The sequence below is a fragment of the Pieris brassicae genome, chromosome Z (assembly GCF_905147105.1).
Source record: "Pieris brassicae chromosome Z, ilPieBrab1.1, whole genome shotgun sequence".
In the NCBI taxonomy this organism is placed as follows: domain Eukaryota; kingdom Metazoa; phylum Arthropoda; class Insecta; order Lepidoptera; family Pieridae; genus Pieris; species Pieris brassicae.
The window spans coordinates 7,183,753-7,202,280 of record NC_059680.1 but is presented as its reverse complement, the minus strand read 5'-3'; the positions used below and the strand labels follow the sequence as shown (position 1 = coordinate 7,202,280).

Sequence of the window (18,528 nt, the reverse complement as noted above, 5' to 3'; positions counted from 1 at the left end):
AACCCGTCCTTTTCCCCTCCTAGTGATTGTTGGTGGGCGCTTCGAAAGGCTGAGAGTGTGTCGCCATCTTTGGGTGACAGGCAAGAGTTAATTCCAAGGACGCAACGGCCGCACGCTAAAGCGAACACTATTAATCTTCCTACGAGCGCAAGAGACGATCACAAGAAAGCCAATTCTGCCGTGAGCCCAACTTCACCGCCTCACGCCAATGTAAGTACAAATATTAAGTCGAACAAAAGATTATAAAACCGTCTTTGGCGCCTTTGTGATATGTTACATGCAGTTAACAATATTTGTTTAGTTAGGAAAGCAGAATTTACGAAAATTGAAATGTCCAAAATGAAAACTTCTTGGCGTATTTAAAGCTTTTCCTGCACTTTATGGGTTAAGTAAAGGCTTGATATATTAAACATATATATTTAATTATTATTGGAATTGCATAGTATACTGCAAGTACGGTACGAAAACATTGCCTCCATACCGAATATTGAAAGTTCGGAGTTCGCTTACTATATATTCATTATGAGCTTAATCTTGAAGGAAACCTTTTCTATGCATTTATTACAATACTATATTTCTATTTCTGCATTCTGTGGTTTCTTCTTCTTTGCATGTTCTTAACGCTTTTATTTATTTCTTTTGTTGTAGGTATGATATACACGGGAATGCATTTTTAAAATAGACTGTGATACGATCGATAAGAATCAAGACTGCAATGTGTTAAGTGTTATTAAATAGCGCCAAGTTATTTAAAGTTATTTTTATTGACTATAATTAGTTTAGTGGACAATGGGTTCGACTGCAATAGGGTAAGCGTGCATGAATGGCTTGAATGTAATTTTCTGTACCCGATTATTATGAATATATGTATGGCAGGGTCTGTCAAAACGGGCTTGGGGCCTGAAGCTTCGTCGAGGCGGAAGTGGCGCAGGCGAACCGAGTGACGGGCTGGTTACTGAGTTACGACCGCCTGAGCTAATCGAGCCGGCTACAGACGTGACTGTCGCGCCAGGGGCCTCTGCAGTTCTTTCTTGCCGGGCTAACGCCACACGTGCCACAGCTTCGTGGCGTAAAACTGCACCTGAAACTCGTGCGTTACGACACGGCGGTCGTTTCGCTATAAGCCTCGCAGCGGACGGACTGGCGTCTTTAGTCATACACGCTTGCCGCGCGTCTGACGCTGGTGTTTACTGCTGCCTTGTGGGTAACGAGCTGGGTGGTGTGCAGACATCTGCACGGTTGACTGTGGGCTCCGGTGGCACACCCGGTATTCCTGCGGTGCGTGCGCATCCCGGGGGTGGACTAGTAGTGCATTGGGATGAACCTGAAGCCGCCCATCTCGAATATTGTCGCGTTGGCGAAGGCGAGTGGCGACGAGCGACAGAAACACCTGCTGCTGCGAATACCTTGGCTCTAGAAGAACTTCCCGCGGGCCAATATAGCTTTCGCCTTATCTGTGCTCGTAGTAGTGCAGCAGGCGCGTCGTCTGACCCAGCAACGTGTGGTGGCGGTGGAGGTTGGCAAAGAGAACAATTTTCGAGAAGATACTCTATTGAAGAAGAGATTGGACGAGGGCGTACAGCTCGCGTCTTGGCTGCCCGGGATACCGGGACTGGACAGCGAGTTGCTTTAAAGCAGGTATATTTGAGCCTAATAAAGTCTTAAAATTATTAAAAACACTTGAAAACATATTTTAATAGCAATTAGTTTAAGGGAAGTGTTAGCCTAGTGGCTTGAACGTGCGCCTCTCAATCCTGAGATTGTGCGTTCGAATCATGTGTCAGTGCATCAATTTTCGAGCAGGAATTTTCTTTGTTAGTGCACATTCAGTACTAGTTGATGATATGATGACGGAAAACGTTGTGAGGAAACCCAGCATACTTTAGACCCAATCACCAACGGCCTTTTTCAACAACCTTCTGGGCCTGTCCCTCTCTCAGGCAATAATTAAATCGTGACATAAATCACGTCAAAGGCGTAGTACTACTACTGGTTTTTTTTAGTTGTCTTGTATAAACTTCATAATTTTTAATATAATGATATAATTAATGCTGGTGTTTCAACATATGTATAAAATTATTTTTAGAACTCTTACAATGAACACAATTGATTATTTATGACGTGATCAAAGATATCTAAGCTATCTACAATCCTATGCATACTTTTTAGGTTGTAGCAGGCAGAGGTGCAGATGCGATGCGAGAATATCGTATTCTATCGGGTGGAGCTCACAATGCAGTCGTGCGGGCACTAGCTCTATTCGCGGAAGTACCAAGAGCAGGTGCACACACTCTAGTACTGGAGCTAGTGGCTGGTGGCGCGTTACTTGACTACGCTGCTGCTAACCCGCTCGCGTATACACAACGCGCAGTTGCAATGCATACTAGACAATTACTATCTGCGCTCGATTGGCTTCATTCCAATAATGTTGCCCATCTTGATGTGCGGGTAAGTGTTTTAATTTTAGCTACCTCTCAACCTTTATGTGTAACTTTATTATTTACAATTTGCCGTTTAAATTATATAAAACTGAAGTTTAAAAGGCTGCTGGTGAAGTCTAATAAGGTAAAGGATTATTTGGACGAACGTATTCTAGTTTTAAGACTTTTAATGGTCAGACTTTAGTTCTTGAACGATTACTTTGCTAAACTTCTTCAATATTAGAAAAAAAATATTTGGCTTGATTTACACTCAAATTAGCAAGAATATATTTATTTAAAAAAATCGTATCTACGTTAAACACCTATGTATTTGGTACCTATTTCCTCAGCCTGAAAACATCCTTGTGGAACTCAGTGGTAGTCAACCTCAGCTCAAATTGGTGGACTTCGGATCGGCTATAGAAATAAGTACGGAAACAGAAGGGTGTCGTGGCACTGTATTACCGCCTGCGCCCGCCCAACTTGAGTTTGCGCCCCCTGAGTGCGTACTTGGCCGTCCGCCCGCCCCCGCATGGGACGCATGGGCGGCTGGGGTCTTCTTATATGTGTTTCTAACAGGGGTATGTATCTTTTTCATTTATAATAATGACATATATACGGTATTCACACTTCGCTCTAATTCTCTATATACCCTTCAAATAATTCATGTACATAATGTTATTAAAATCAAGCAAGATTTGTTTTGTTGTTCAATGATGAAATTTCTATACATACTTGAAGATAAATTCTCTCTTTTTAGCTGTCACCATTCCTGGACGAGTCTATAGAGGAGACAACAGCAAATATAATTAAATGCGACTATTGTTTTCCGCCGGAACATTGGGCGGGGATTGAGGAACGCGCTCAAACACTTATTAGATCTCTTCTAGACTCGACACCAAGTCGTCGACTTACACCAAAGGACGCCCTTACCGACTCCTGGTTTGATGATGTACGTTTGTTTTGAATAATGTAATAAAAATCAAGTTGGTCTCATACCTAACAGAGTTGTCGCCAAATTAGTATTCACAATTGTGTTTTACTATAATTAGTTATAATAATTTATATGTAAAAAATAGTTATATAGGAAATGGGTTGGATATTTTTATTCTAATTTTGACAATATGCAATTCAATGAGGGAATAAGATAGATCATTATACTTAATAAGTTGAGACGATGTTCTTGTTATAGACAAAAAAATAGTCTTTCAAAAACATAAAATAAAATTATTGTAAATAGATCTCTATTAGTATATATACATATTTATTTGTATATTATTTACAGGCACCAAGCACATGTCTCTCAGCAACACAACTCAAGACTTTTCTCGATCGACGGCGACCCTCCGGCCACGGTAACGCACTTCACTCTTTGCGCTCACCCAACGACACTTGATAGCTCATTTACATACATACATTTTGGTCAAGGCCAATCTCAATAAATTACCAAAAGTATACGAATTTGTATTGGATTTTTCTAATCCGACGCTAACACCAATTTTGTATCCAGCTTCTAGCAGGACAGATACAATATATCAACTATATATGCTGTAATCCTTGGGGTTTTGCATTTTACAATGAAGTATTGTATCCCTTTAGACTTTTACCGTAACCAGCGCTTTTTAAACGGATTGAGTGTCTTGAAGATGGCGTGCCGGTCAAGCTTAGCGCTGCTTAATGGCCAACGTGTCTTGTAAAGTAGATCTTAACGGTTCAAAGGTCAATCGTATAATATAGTCATTGTACCCACCTCCCGGTTTCGACACGAAATCACTGCGATTTATTTTCAATGTTTTAGTCGATATTTTTATGCCAAATGAACTTCGCTTTTAATACCGCGTGCACGCTTCCACTTTCGTGTTTCCTCCGAGCTTAAAGGCTTATAAATAAAAAATAAATCAATCCAATTGCAGTCTTAACTGAAATACTTTTTCGTCTCTTTCTGTCATGACTACGTGGCAGAAAGTGACGGATAAGTACTTTTGTTAAAAAGTTGTAATTTGACTTATTTATTTTTATGAATAAGGAAGCTACTCTTATACTATATCTAAAATATCAGTCGTTATTTGTATTGGTTTTCTATAGGAAATGAAACTTCAACGGTCCCTTTTTCTTTTAGCGTAGATTACATTTAAAAATCAATTGATATGTCAATGAACTTGATATCCTAATAAAGCAATGTCAAATGCGAGAGCTACTCAAATCTATCGCAGCACCCTTAGTTATGTTGAATACGTATTTTTTTTATTAATCTAATCAATTTATATAATTGAATTGTAAACCATGAACCATAGATTCTCGCATTTGGAACTAACGGATGCAAATTCGTTCCTGCTCCAAACGAACTTTCGTCTACAAATACTCAACAAGTCTAAGGGTACTGAATACACAATATTTTTGAATACCCCTCGGGACGTTAAAATCTATTTAGTTACGCAGAAATCTTATCAGATTTTTAAAATTACAGTCTTAACGCATTTACGCCAATGTAGGCCTGAGTCACCAAATGGCAATTGTATCTATTCTCCATTTATAAGACAATAGGCTGTTATTGACGTAAACGCCTTGGCCGAAGTGGCTAATTTAATAACTATTAAACGTCTGAGTAGAAAATTTGTACGGTAGAACGCTTAGTGGTTACGCAAGAGACATGTCATACAAATATTGGAAGCAGACGTATTAGATTTTGTGGAGCCCATAGCGACGGGGCGTATTAAGGGAAGTGTCTGTGATTTTGCTTGATAATGTATTACGTGCTTTTACCTAATTTAATCATGTACTTTTAATTATAAATGTATATAGCACCTAGATTTATTAGTTTTAAGTCTTTATTTTAATTTTTTGACCAAATTATGAATTATTAAGACGTCGATCCAAATTGCATCTTTTGGCTCTGTGAATATATTGTAACGAATTTTGTTTTGTCTTATATTTACACAAACATATATTTCGTCTTTAATAATTTCATTTCATTTGTTTACATATTTTGATGTTAAAAGTTACTCATCACTAATTTTAACAAGTATTATGAGGTAGTTATGATCAGAGTTAAACGTTTTTTTTCTTTGCCACTTTGTGTACTATTTGGCCATACTGACAATGATTATATTGGTTAATTTGCTAGTCAAAATATGTTAACTCGAAAATATATTTAAATACTCTGATCTTGACAACACTAATATCAACTTTGTGGCGTATTTTGAATTTGATTTCTCAATTTACACTTGACGTAGAGTTCGTTCATTATAATTTTAAGAATTAAAAAGTATTTCTATCGCAATTTGTTATAACTTCTATAAGCTTCATATGTCGAACCTTATAAATGATAGTTCGTCATAGTATAATCTGATGAATATAAAATTGCATTCTTTATCGAAAACATTATTATTTGTCATCTACTTTAGTATAACGCACACATTCACTGTCAATCTTTCAGCAGCATTATTTTAAATTAATATTTGTAATAATGACACTGAAGGATATTTTAAAAGTAACTGTAAGTACTAATGTACTTTGCTGTATATCTATAATTATGATTATCAATCACCGTATTATAAAAACTCAATATATAATTTTCGGAAAATATTGTGTTTTATTTTTAGCGTTCTCTGTTTAGAAGTAAGTTTTTCAATTAATATTTTATACAAATATATGTTTTTATTTCTATAGAAATATCTGTCGACGCAAGTTTGACAGTTAAATTTCGAAATTTACGTAGAAACCTTATCGTTTTTTCGTTCGGTCTTGCGATTCGAATATGTTTCAGCTATTGACTTTAGGAACCTAAATTCATCAGCATCTCAACTGGATTGTTTTAAGAAAGCTCATGGTAGGTCCCAGCTGAATAATATTAGTTGTAAATGAAAAGTGCACATTTTAATAGGATAGACTGTTTAGGTATAGATTACTAAAAAAATATATTGATTGCGTTATGTAACATTTATTTAAATTAAATATTTCTTAAATATACCATGTGACTATTTTAGTAAAATTTTAATACAAAAAGAGGTGTTATAGGGATATCAAAACTACTTTGGCTCACTGTGTTGAGGTCCATTAAACATTAAAAGAAAATTATATTCTAATATCCCAAATATTTCTAAACATACTTCATAAAATCAGTACAGTGAGATGTAATTTTAAATCCACTTCACACTCCCAACAACTTAAATAAAAAAGCACGTTTCTTAAATATATACGTTTCAAACATTTTAATACAGATAGAGTCGAAATATTTCTGAATTATTTTAGAAACATTAAATGCAAGAGACAATAATAGGATAAAAAATATCGCATATCATATTAATTGTGTAAGCCAAACGATCACAACATCAAACACGATACACTGAATAATTTAAGACAAAAATTCTGATGTCAAATCAAAACTTTATTCCCGACTGAACTTTTACCATAATTTCAGCCGACTTGCGGAATTGGGTCTTTTCATTTTCGGTCAAACGTTGTCGTATCACATCCGATACGCCACTAGAGCCCAAAACACAGGGCAGAGACATAAACACGTCCTGTTCGATTCCATGTTCACCCTGCAACAAAACAATGCTTTTAAATATAGTTGCTAGTTTTACGGCGTTTCGAATGATCACATGAATCGCGCGCACGCAAATTACAACTTCAGGTAATGGTATAAAAGTTCGGGCCTACACATATCTGCTATGCTGGGCCAGCTGCTAAGTCAAACAAAAACACTTCCTTATTATCTGGATTTTTTGTATTCTAGGAAATATAATTTTATACTTAAGTGCTAAGTCTTATGTGCCTGCGTATGTGTCTATCCCAGACCAATAAATATTGTTTCACCAATCGTAACAGAACTACACTTGAGATGAATGAGATTAATGTTAACATGATTGTAGAATTAAATATATAATACCTTCACATATGTTGTCACTGCGTGAACACTATTTGCGTTTGTTAGTATTGCATGACACAGCTGCGAAATCGACAGTCCAATGGCCCATGATGTGTATCCCTTCAATTTGATTACTTCGTATGCACTCTTTACCACCATATCATGGATATCCTTCCAGCTTTCAGAGTCTTTGTCAGTTCCGATCTCAGGATTCATATCACTGAGTCTAACACCAGCGATGTTGACACCCGACCAAACTGGCACTATGAAATAAACAGACATAAATGTATATATAATATTAACAGTATTTCCAAAAGTTAAGTAGGGCAATCTCACTTTTAGTTATCAGATCACGGACTTGCCTTAAAAAAACAACAAACCAATTAAATGAAGTATTATTCTGACATTAGAATTCCAGAAATTAATCAAATTGGATTGCATGCTGCTTTTGAAGCCGGTGAAGAGAAAATTATGAGCGAGTGAGATATTGGCGGCTGCTAATCGTCTACAGGTTCAAAAAGAAAAAAGGTAGTTCCAGGTAGCGGTGATAGTGCTCCGAAGTTACATCATCATTTCTAGCAAGTCCATCTCATTATTTAATATCAATAAAGTAATTAGTACAGTATCATAACAATTCTTTTTAACCGGTTACGATTTAATTCAGACAATTAATTATGAGATAATTTATTGATTACATTGACCCCAGCGAAGTGATTACTATCAAATAAGAAATAACGAGGAAGAATAAAAGTCCGTCGGCTTGTATTCACTACATTTTAAATTAGTTTCACACCTAATTATTAAAAATGGTTTAATATTGTTTTATTTGTAAATCCTTAGATATTCTTGTCTTATGCTATGTTCATGCAGAGTACCTAAAGCAATACATATATATATTGTTTTTTTTTAATTTTGAGCATAAAACTCACTTCTTCATCGATAATACTTTATTGCTGAAAGTGTCTTGATTCTGGCTTAAAAACAATATGTATCGCTCTTCCCAATAATAAACCTCGTTTAAAAGTTGGCATCCAATTTTGTGTGAATACAAAAGTGTTAAATAAACTATCGGAGAAAGTTCTTAGTTACATAACCTGGAAAATAAATATTTAAATAGTACATACCACTACTGTCTCCGTGCTCTCCAATAATATAACCGTGGCAGGAGGTGGTTGCGATAGAGAGTCTTTCGGAGAGAAGATACCTAAATCTTGCAGAATCGAGGTTCGTTCCTGAACCAATAACTCTATGCTTTGGGAGCCCGCTGATTTTCCACGTGACGTAAGTCAAAATATCCACCGGATTACTTGCAATCAGGAAGATTGTGTCAGGGCTATGCTGGAGCAGCTGTACAAAAAATATTTTATTAATGACATCATTATAAAAGTACATATACAAATAATTCGTAGGAGAATAATTTTCTTCAACTGATAGCTTTCGCGGACTTAAGTATTCCCAATACCTAGCGGTTGTCTAGAGTTTAATAGCTAAAATGTGTTGCCCTATTAATCGCTACTAGCTCAACCCTAACCACTTAACACCTGCTACATATAATAAATGGTAGCTTTTTTAAAGTGCGTTTCCCTAAAAGGGGTTTTAAATATGGTATACAAATTAATTGGAATCATATTGAGCAAGAACTCTTAGAGATAATCACTTCAGTGGCATGAATCGAATATTAAAAATAGATTTTTATAACTAGTCTGGATAAATACTAACAGTATTTATGGCCAGACTAGTGCTTTTATTATGTTCAAATTTTTAATTATTGGTAATTTAAAACACGAATATTATTTTAAAAACTTTTTTTTGCGGTTTTGCGCCTTTTCACATATTTTTCGAGTTCATTATCAAATTACAAACCCTATTAGGAGGCAAAAAATCTTATTACGAGTAATGAAGATTCCCGAAATAAGGGCTCTGTCCTGTATTATAAAACAAGACCTGAAGCTCGGTGCGTATCGTTGATATACAGGAAATGCCTTAAATCAATATTTACAATTAAAGAGAGTTTATCAATGAAAACGCCTTGTGAAAAGCACAAAAATATCCTCTTTAGAGATGAAAAAAATTCACGATTGAAGAACACTACAGTAAGGAAAATGATAACGTATACGCTCTCAGTTCGAGAGAAGCTGCTCAAGTGGTAGGAATGGTACAACGTGGTCATCATCCTGCGTAAGTGATGGTTTTGTGGGTCTTATCAAGGAGTCACGAAACTAAATTGTTATGCAAACTGAGTGATGCAGTCTTGGATCATGTTGTGAAACCTCTCAGCAATGCACTTTTAAAAATATACCGTGGGCTTTCCAGCAGGATTCTGCACATGGTCACAAGGTACGAACTATCCAAGCCTGGTTTGAAACCAACGTTCCGGACTTAATATAAGAGCTGAAAACTGGCCCTCATCTAGCCCAGACTTCAACCTTTTAGACTTCAAATTATTGTCAGTTTTAGAGGACCTTCCTAAACCACACGGCAATATGGAGTCTAAAAAATCTCTTAAAATATCTTAAAAAATCTTTGGAGCAAGCAGTGGTGAAATTTCCCCTGGAAACAGTGCAAATCCATAGATTAGTGGCCAAACAGATTAAAAGCCTGTAGGAAGGAAAGCCAAAGGTGGTAATTTCGAATACAATATCTTTTTGTTCTTTTCTGAGACTTTAATAATTATGTAGATATATTAGTTATATTATACATTTTTATAATATTACATTTCTACATTTAAAAAAATGCATTTTTATTTGTAACAGAACTTATGGCTGGACTAGACTTTAAATGCTATACACAATTTAAGCAACACTTATGTGGAACCAGCTGCTCAATTAAGTATTAGAGCGTACCAATTGTTAAAAGGACGGCAACGCAACACGAGCCCTCTGGCATTGAGAGTGTCCATGGGCGGCGTAGTCACAACATCAGGTGAGCCTTCTGTCCGTTTGCCCCCTAATCTATAAAAAAGCTAACGGTACTAGGACTATATACTATCCGAGAGCATTAAATGTAGTCTTGTGACTGGTATGTATGACTGTATATACGACAATGTTTGTAGACGGGTCAGGAAGTCAAACTTATATTATGACTGATTGCGACGCAACACTAAAACATTCATTATTTATATAATAGCTCAGATATGCGTTAAGTAATAAAAGATAACATAATCAAAATATTAACATTGACATTTAAAGATTTAATATCATTTATTAAACAAACAATGTAATTTAAAATCTGGTATTCTAATTAAAAATTAATATTTACAATTTCACACAGTGTTATCTCCATACAGGTTTATCACGGGGCATGCGAGATTTCGGAATGTTTAATTGGCAAACTATAGAATGAATTAAAAAAAAAACAACTGATAAAACCTAATACTATATAACAAAACGCAAATATCACACACTCAAAAGATATCATTGTGTGCTTGCTTCTATAGATATCACCATTCTCCAAAAACAGGCTTCCGTTTACACCTCAACCATAACCAAGTGCTTGAAGATTAGTATTATTACATCATATCAATATACCACAAATTACTACTGAAATAATAATAAAAATTACATTAAAAAACTGGGGACGTAAGTGCTTTCAGGGTCTCATTCACTGTACGCCGTCTAGGTTTTTATCATTTGTTTTTGTAAGGAATCTTGCCTTAAGGGCCTTTACAGCTCAACTCGGGCAATTTCGGCCTGAATGGGCGTTTTTCCCGCGACTAGTGCAAGGGCTCATCAAGAAACGAAAATTATATACAAATTCGCATTATCTGCTACACTTTTACGCTAACATACGAAATGGGAGAGACACCGCGTGTCTTATAGCAATATAACTAGAACAGCAAGAGACTTCTTCAGTATTCTTCTTTGTGTCTCAAACCGTGAGCATACGCTAACCTCCGACACTACTGAACTCATTACGATACTAGATTAAGCACAGTTCAAAAAAAGAAGTTAAAATCTATATTACAAGGCATCATTTACTACAACATTTTTGAAATACTTAAATAAAAATGCGATAGTTTTCGATCAAACTTTTGAATAATAAAATCTACATATATGTATATTAACTGGAGAAAACCGTAGAGCTTCTATATACTACGAAATTTTTGTTAGTTGTTACAAAAAAGTTCTTACTTTTGGAATGATGACTTTTAAGATGTCAGTATTTCTTTGCACCAGGTCGAGCCGAGTCTCTCCTTCTCGCTGCCGGACACCAGCAGTCACCACACAAATCTTTGACCCAGCAGTAATTGCATAATCTATCGAGAATTAATAATGTCTATTATTTATTTAAATCCGTACCAACAAGGCCTACTTTACCAACCTTATCCATTACCAACCTACGCTTAAGAAAATAGGAAATAAAAAAATTACTTTTAGATGTGGCCCAATCTCGAATACTAATTACTGAAATTAACGAATTTTTTAAAACAATCATTCAAATATACCATGTGTAAACTGTGAACCATGCGAAATGTGATTGTTTTAATTTAATTAAAGAAAAAGCTAAAATTACGCTTAATTATCATGCGTTTTAATGACTTAAAAGATAAAACAAGATTATGTTATACAAATAAAATTAAAGCCTTTTGTTCCAAATACTATTTGTTTATTTTGAATGTTATAATATTCCGTGTGAGGAAATATATATATTTTAATTTCTCACTTAAAAATACAAACAATTTTTTAATTATTTACATTAAATATTCACCAAACCCCTCATGATGGGTTCTTAATATGAAGAGAAAAAACTTACCGGTGCTAGCATTAATTTTGGCATTATTCATAAAAGCTGATCCATGTTGAAGATCCATCATTTCTCCTCGAAGCTTTTCTGCCATCACATCTACTATAGCTACATTGTTTGAAACTCCCTGAAACAAAAGATATTTTTTTAAACCGGCGTCGAGACGTGACCACCCACTGGTCAAATAATCTGTGAGAGGTTATTTCACCAGCGCAATCAGTCAGGGAGATTCCCGGAGACCATCTCTCCAACCCCAAATTGAATCCGATATCCTTTGATACGACTATCAGCGAGTTTAGGCGGCGACCTAGTTTTCCAAAATAATGAAAAGCATTATTAATGGCCAGCTCCTGCAGTATCTAAAGGGCCACGAGCTGATTAGCGATTATCATCACGGCTTTCGCCATGGTCGTTCAGCTGGTGACCTCCTCGCATACCATACACATAGGTGGGCAGAGGCAATTCAATCCTAGAGGGAGACGCTGGCGGTAAATTTGGAGATATCGAAAGCTTTCGGTCGGGTATAGCACAGAGCACTGCTCTCGAAGCTTCCAGCGTATGGGCTCCCCGAGAAATTATACAACTAGAATTCCAGCTTTTTGCTAATTGGACCATCAAGGTCGTCATCGACGGAGCAAGTTCTGGCCTTTAACCCGTGAATGGCGGGTTCCCACGAGGTTGTGTCCTATCCCCGACCCTGTTTATTCTGCATATCAATGATATGTTGCAACTTAGCATCATTTATTGCTATGCGGACGAGACGATACTCTTTACACTGGCCGGGCAGGTATTTCTCAGGCAGTTGTCGATGAGTAACGGAACCAACTTTTAGTTTCATAACGGAGTTTCATACTGGGGTAGACTAAATCCAATAATTTTACCCGAAGAACTTGTTTCAAAAACATTATTTGTCGCTACTCCTCTCTTCGATAACACTCTCCTTAAAGCCTCAGCTAGCATCGGGATACTGGGCGTTGACATATCGAATGACGTTCAGTTTCGCCGTCATTTGGAAGGAAAAGCTAAGTTAACCTTGCTAAAGTAGCTTGGTGTGCTCAGCAAGGCGAGACCGTACTTCACCCCGGGACACCGCTTGCAACTTTATAAAGCGCAAATTCGGCCCCACATAGAGTACTGCTCTCACCTTCGGGCGGAGCTCCCCAGCACCAGCACCTTCCGCTTGACCCTTCGTTGAGAAGTGTGATTCAAATCGTCGACGACCAGTCACTTTCCGAACGGGTTGATCCCTCGGCGTTGCGTAGAGATGTGGGCATTTACCATGGAGAGTGTTCAGAAGAGTAGTTCGGACTGATACCTGTAGCTTAGTTTCATCCATGGAAGTCAAGGCAGAATAAAAATATCATCCGTATCACCTTGACGTCCGTCGTTCCACAACTGAGCGATTCTTAAGGTAATATCTGCCACGCACCAGCACTATGTGTAACCAGTCCACTGTGGTAATCCCGAACCTATTCGACTGAGGTTCCTTCAAGCAAAGAGCGTACCAATTCTTAAAAGATCGGCAGCGCACTTGCGAGCCTTCTGGCATAGCAAGTGTCCGTGAGCGGCGTTATCACTTAACATCAGGTGAGCCTCCTGCCCGTTTCCCTCCTATAAAAAAGTCATACTCCGAAAACGCGTTAAAACTTTGATTGCAAATTTCCTATTTATGGTGCAACCATTGTTTAAATATAATTATAAATACTACTCTACTACAGAACTAAAGACTAATTGCTGGAAAGCATGAAATGTTTCTAGAGACAAATTGTCCGTATCATTATATTGGGCAGTAAATGTAAATTTTGAATATATTTCTTATTAACTTTGATATGTAGACATTATCTATATCAATAAATGATATTTTTTTTGTTTCAAAGACTCTACATGTTAATTATAGGTATCTATGATAAACTTATTAGTGTTATCAAAAAGTTAAACGTTCAAGGAAAAAATTAGTCTGAGTCCGCTTGGACTTAATTAATTAATTATTAATATAATTATATTTTTTTATATAATTTATTAAGAACTGCACCGTGTCCTTTTAAAAGAGTTACGATTTTTCCGTCATTTTTATCGCAACGATAAATTTGGTATACGATGTAACAAAATTAACGCCTTGATATTTATTTACTCTGCCTACGAATGAACAAAGATTATATCAAGTGTTTGCAATTCGAATGCATTAAATATGACATGCTTTGGACTCAGTACGAACTCTATACACACTATCTATAGTTTTCAATACGACCTTACTATAAGCTTATTAAATGAACAATATTATTGGGTCTTATCTAATATTATAATCAACGTAATAGTAAAATTATAAAACGATTTAGTTGCGATCTTTTACGATTTAAATTACTCAAATGCCAATCTTTGGAATGTCGGGCACGCTGAAATGCAATTTCTCGAAGTTATTTTTATACTCTGTACCACAGAGTGCTGACAATACTTTTAACTCTTCAAAATAAAATAATTGTACAAAACTCAATTACATTTTATAGATTACTCCTAACTGACCTTTGGGTGCCTACAACAAACATAATGTGCCTGGAGTAGAACATTCTGAAGATCACATATTTTATAGTTCAGTTAAATTTTATGACAAATTAATGAATCCAGGGGTAGTCGAGAACACTTACATGATTATAACGAAACGCACAGTGGAACAAACGCAGAAGGGTCTGTCTAATAAAATGTAGGTAATTTAAAGAAGTTGCTTATTAGAAACTCGCGGCAATCACGGCTTTAATAACCATTTACTTCCCACTTCGGATTGCTCACTAGTAAATATTGTTAAAACAAAAAGTTATACAAACTTCTAACATTATTACTAACAGTAATATTTCAAAGCTGATGTTATATATGTGATATGAATTTAGGTATAGATATTGAATGTTATACCTGGGTAAGGATTGAGAAGACCGCAGCCATACCGACTTGGCCAGCTCCAACGACAGTTATCTTACTGCCAGTGTCTTCCTGCTTGGGCTGAAGCGGTTGAAACAGCTTCAGTATTGTCGCCATTTTAGCTAAAACAATGATTGAAATGAAATGAATTAAGGGCTACAGATACACAGTTAACACGTGAAAATCCACTCATAAGTCATACCAGATACGGATATGGCTCGCTTGGGATTTGAGCAGACACGAGCATGACGTGCCCGATCATCTATACGTCAATTTAGCTTTAAGCTTTTTTTTAATAATATACACACACTTATTTTAAAATGTAAATAAACTCCGATTTTCATTAAGCGCCACAGCCTACTACTATTGAAATTAGCCACGGATACATCTTTAGACTTATAAATAACAAGTTTAATCTATTACATAAATTTAAGCAACAATTTATATATTGCCATTTCGTGATAGATTTTTCTTAAATAAAGCTTTATTCTTGATAAGATTAATAAAAAATTATTAGCATGTACATATTTACTCTTTGTCTGATGACATATCCATCACATCATATTTGGATTCTTCTGTATAATTAAATTTTTTAAGTTTTGTATTTAGTATCAAAAGTTACGTAGTAATTTATCTACGTAGAGTTGCCTGGAATAATGGCGATTAACGCGCACTATGTAACAATTTTTTTATTTTGGTTTTATTTTTTGTAAATCGTTTTTATATTGTGCAATAATTAGAGACAATGTTATATACAATGTACCTGTTTGAAATTATATAAGTTAGGTTATAATATATATAGTATAAAATAAAAACCTGTTCTCACAATCCTCATAATAATGTTGCCTTATATATGCCTATATTTAACACTTTTCTAACAAAAACTCTTAATTAATGTCATACAATACGTATGAAATAAAATAATAACTATATAATAACATTTCATTTGCACGATTTAAATCTAAATATAAAATGTTAGAATTTGAATTTTACTACTTATTGTTATTACGCCTTATCACAAAAAATCTAATCTTAAATCAAGCAAGCCTATAAATACATAAAAATATTCATGTAAAAGTCCACATAAAAAAAAATTAACTCGGATTTTCATTCGGGAAAAAATAACGCACAGTATTAAATTTAGAACTCAGCGATTATACAACTAGTATTTAAAATTCAATTTGTATTATAAAATAAACTTACACTTATACACAAACATTTTACTGACACTAGTAAGTGTTCTTTGTAACATTTTTAACACAAAATTACATCTCGGTTGAGGATAAAATTGCAATTCCCAGCAATTAAGGATAATTGTGGAGCATAAAATAATTGTGAATAAGCTTAGAAGGAAATATTAACTTACGATCATAATATTTTTGCCCATTTACTTGATTCGAAGGCATTATGAAGTAAAGTAAATACTATGTAAATGTAGTCAGCACTAAATTAAATCTGGGTAAGCACAACGTAACGAGAGTTTGATACAGATGTGTGACGAATGACGATCGAATTGAACCCGGCAAATTATAGTTGCAGTGGTTTTGTTTTAGGATTCGGCGGTGGGGGAAGTGAATCAGCGTGTACGCGTGCTTGTGGTCATGCTGACTCCAGCATGACCGTTTAGTTCTAAATAACGTGACTTCACGTTATTTATTATCTGTTCACTAAGTATTTTTGTGAACAGTTAATCGTTTAATTTTCACATTTGAAGAATGGGTTAACATATAGTAATAATTATTGACCGCAATTTATATATTGACTCATATCGTGGAGCGTGCCAAGGGGAGATTTTGTTTTTTTTTTTATTTTTAAACATAAAAAATTAGCTCGAAAGTCTTATTTGTGTCAAGAACTGGTAAATTTTATTAGCACGATTAATTTTACGCTATATAATGTTCACTACCTGATAAATGTTCTAATCTTTCTTAATGTTAAGTTGCCCCTCAACCGTGGTGCTGAAAATCTAGATAAGAGCAAGGTCGCAGCGTCCTTGCAATATTTAATCCACTGAACTAATTTAGTGAACATTTATGTTACTAGTAATAAAATTGTATAAACCACTGAACTATATCTATTATCTAGACTATATAGAGTATACAATTCCCATTATACGTGAATTTAGCTTTAAGCTTTTTAATAATATCATAGACAAAGCTGAGACTTCTCGCCTTTGCTAACACTTAAACTTTAAAACGATACAAAACATTAATAAACTGGCTTTTTAGACCATTCTTACCTTCGCACTAATGTGTGATATTCTTGATCAATGAAAACAACAATTTAATAACGAACCTAGACATGAGTTGAATTCACACTTCTCTTACTCATGCTCGAATTACTGTTGTATATTACAAGGACAACTGAAGGACGCAACACGTAAACTGCGCAACGCAGGATAAAAGTTTAGCTTTAGTTAATGCTAGATATTAAATATTGTTATTATACGTATACTTATACTTCGTGAAAAACTGCTTTTCATTGCTTGAAGAGATTAATCCAAATGAATACACATTTCACTCGTATTTATTACAAATTAAATATGCAATAATTAAAAACAATAATAAATTGACTGTTGTATAGTAGTTTATAAATACAAGATAGAACTGCTAGAAAAAAAACGATTGGTGTGTCCTTCAAGGTCAGTAATCAAAAGTTCCACAAATAGATTAGAAAATTTAACAAATGTATCTATTGGTTAATAATGGATTAAAAAGAAAGGTTCAATGTTTTCATAAACAGAAATATTATAATAAAGCGAGATTTACTAGATCGTAGCAAATAATTACTGAAAAGCCTGAATACAATTTAAAATTTGCCTTACTATTGCAACATATGAGTAATCAACGGTAAAAATTCATCATACAGTTTCATAATGATTACTATTTACGACGACAGACCAAATCAAAGAACTTTACCTGATATTTGGGCACCGCACTAAAACCTAACACAAACAAAAACAACTGTTGCGCTTGAAGTTCAATCGAAACTAATAATTTGCACAACTTCTGTTCGTTAAGCGTAAAGTTGCGAAAGTAGGTGCAATTATAAAACGTAGCGTACCTACCAACGTGCATACTTACAGGTAGAAAGTCCCGTGCGGCAGGTCACGTAGTGTTGGCGTTTGGAGATGTTGTAGAGACACCAGCTGCGAACCGGCCGGCGAGTTTATTCAAGGTGACCTTCTACAATCCGTTTTAGAAGCCACGCCACCACGCATGCCCGAATAAATACAGCACTGTCCTCCAAAATCTACCTAAATAACAAATAAACTCGGTTGATTTTCCTATACACTCGCCCAATTGATACAGGACGATTTACGAAATGGTTTATCGTATGAACTGTGGATAGTTTCAAACACTTGACTGATATCAACTTTGAAAAAACATCGGTTAAAGATTAGGTGTGCATTTGTTCATAAATCAACCAATTACCGGACAGGACACGCCAAAATCAATATGGGAGCCAATGTTTACAGTGATAAGTAACAATCCTTTGCCTCAATAGGGATAATGCTATTCTACGACTGGGTCCTTTGTTCTCTAACTAGGTACCAAGTTTATAATGTAATTTAACCACACAACT

The 18,528-nt window shown here is 35.3% G+C and overlaps 2 protein-coding genes across 9 annotated transcripts in view; one reads left to right on the top strand and one right to left on the bottom strand.

The window, feature by feature from the left end:
- The window catches only part of LOC123718504 (triple functional domain protein), an 81,181-nt gene extending 75,178 nt beyond the window's left edge, over nt 1-6,003 (top strand). For 4 of the 5 annotated variants that reach the window (XM_045675078.1, XM_045675076.1, XM_045675077.1 and 1 more), the window contains 6 exons: nt 24-210; nt 877-1,638; nt 2,170-2,448; nt 2,771-3,001; nt 3,181-3,372; nt 3,706-6,003. In XM_045675078.1, the coding sequence (XP_045531034.1) occupies nt 24-210; nt 877-1,638; nt 2,170-2,448; nt 2,771-3,001; nt 3,181-3,372; nt 3,706-3,816 (1,762 nt within the window). In that variant the 3' untranslated portion in view covers nt 3,817-6,003. Of the gene's footprint in view, nt 1-23; nt 211-648; nt 810-876; nt 1,639-2,169; nt 2,449-2,770; nt 3,002-3,180; nt 3,373-3,705 lie in introns of those variants that run through there. The other variant, XM_045675079.1, reaches the window with a different exon arrangement.
- Nucleotides 6,004-6,794: 791 nt separating this feature from the next.
- LOC123718829 (L-lactate dehydrogenase) lies at nt 6,795-18,237 on the bottom strand. 4 transcript variants are annotated; one of them, XM_045675739.1, is made up of 7 exons: nt 18,027-18,237; nt 14,938-15,065; nt 12,043-12,160; nt 11,421-11,545; nt 8,415-8,637; nt 7,312-7,553; nt 6,795-6,964 (listed from the first exon to the last, which is right to left on the bottom strand). In XM_045675739.1, exons 2-7 carry the CDS (start codon nt 15,058-15,060, stop codon nt 6,800-6,802), a joined length of 996 nt encoding a protein of 331 aa, XP_045531695.1. In that variant the 5' UTR covers nt 15,061-15,065; nt 18,027-18,237; the 3' UTR covers nt 6,795-6,799. The 4 variants fall into 4 exon arrangements, with proteins under 4 accessions (XP_045531695.1, XP_045531696.1, XP_045531693.1 ...); XM_045675740.1 differs by lacking the exon at nt 18,027-18,237 and adding an exon at nt 17,862-17,989; XM_045675737.1 differs by lacking the exon at nt 18,027-18,237 and adding an exon at nt 16,310-16,468.
- Nucleotides 18,238-18,528: the final 291 nt, after the last annotated feature.

Coding starts and splice junctions, on each gene's coding strand:
- LOC123718829 (XM_045675737.1), bottom strand. CDS start 16,349: ATGCCTTCGAATCAAGTAAATGGGCAAAAATATTATGATC. Junction 8,638..11,420: donor TAAAAGTCATCATTCCAAAA/GTAAGAACTTTT, acceptor TTTTTTGTACAG/CTGCTCCAGCATAGCCCTGA. Junction 7,554..8,414: donor AGAGCACGGAGACAGTAGTG/GTATGTACTATT, acceptor TTTATTTCATAG/TGCCAGTTTGGTCGGGTGTC.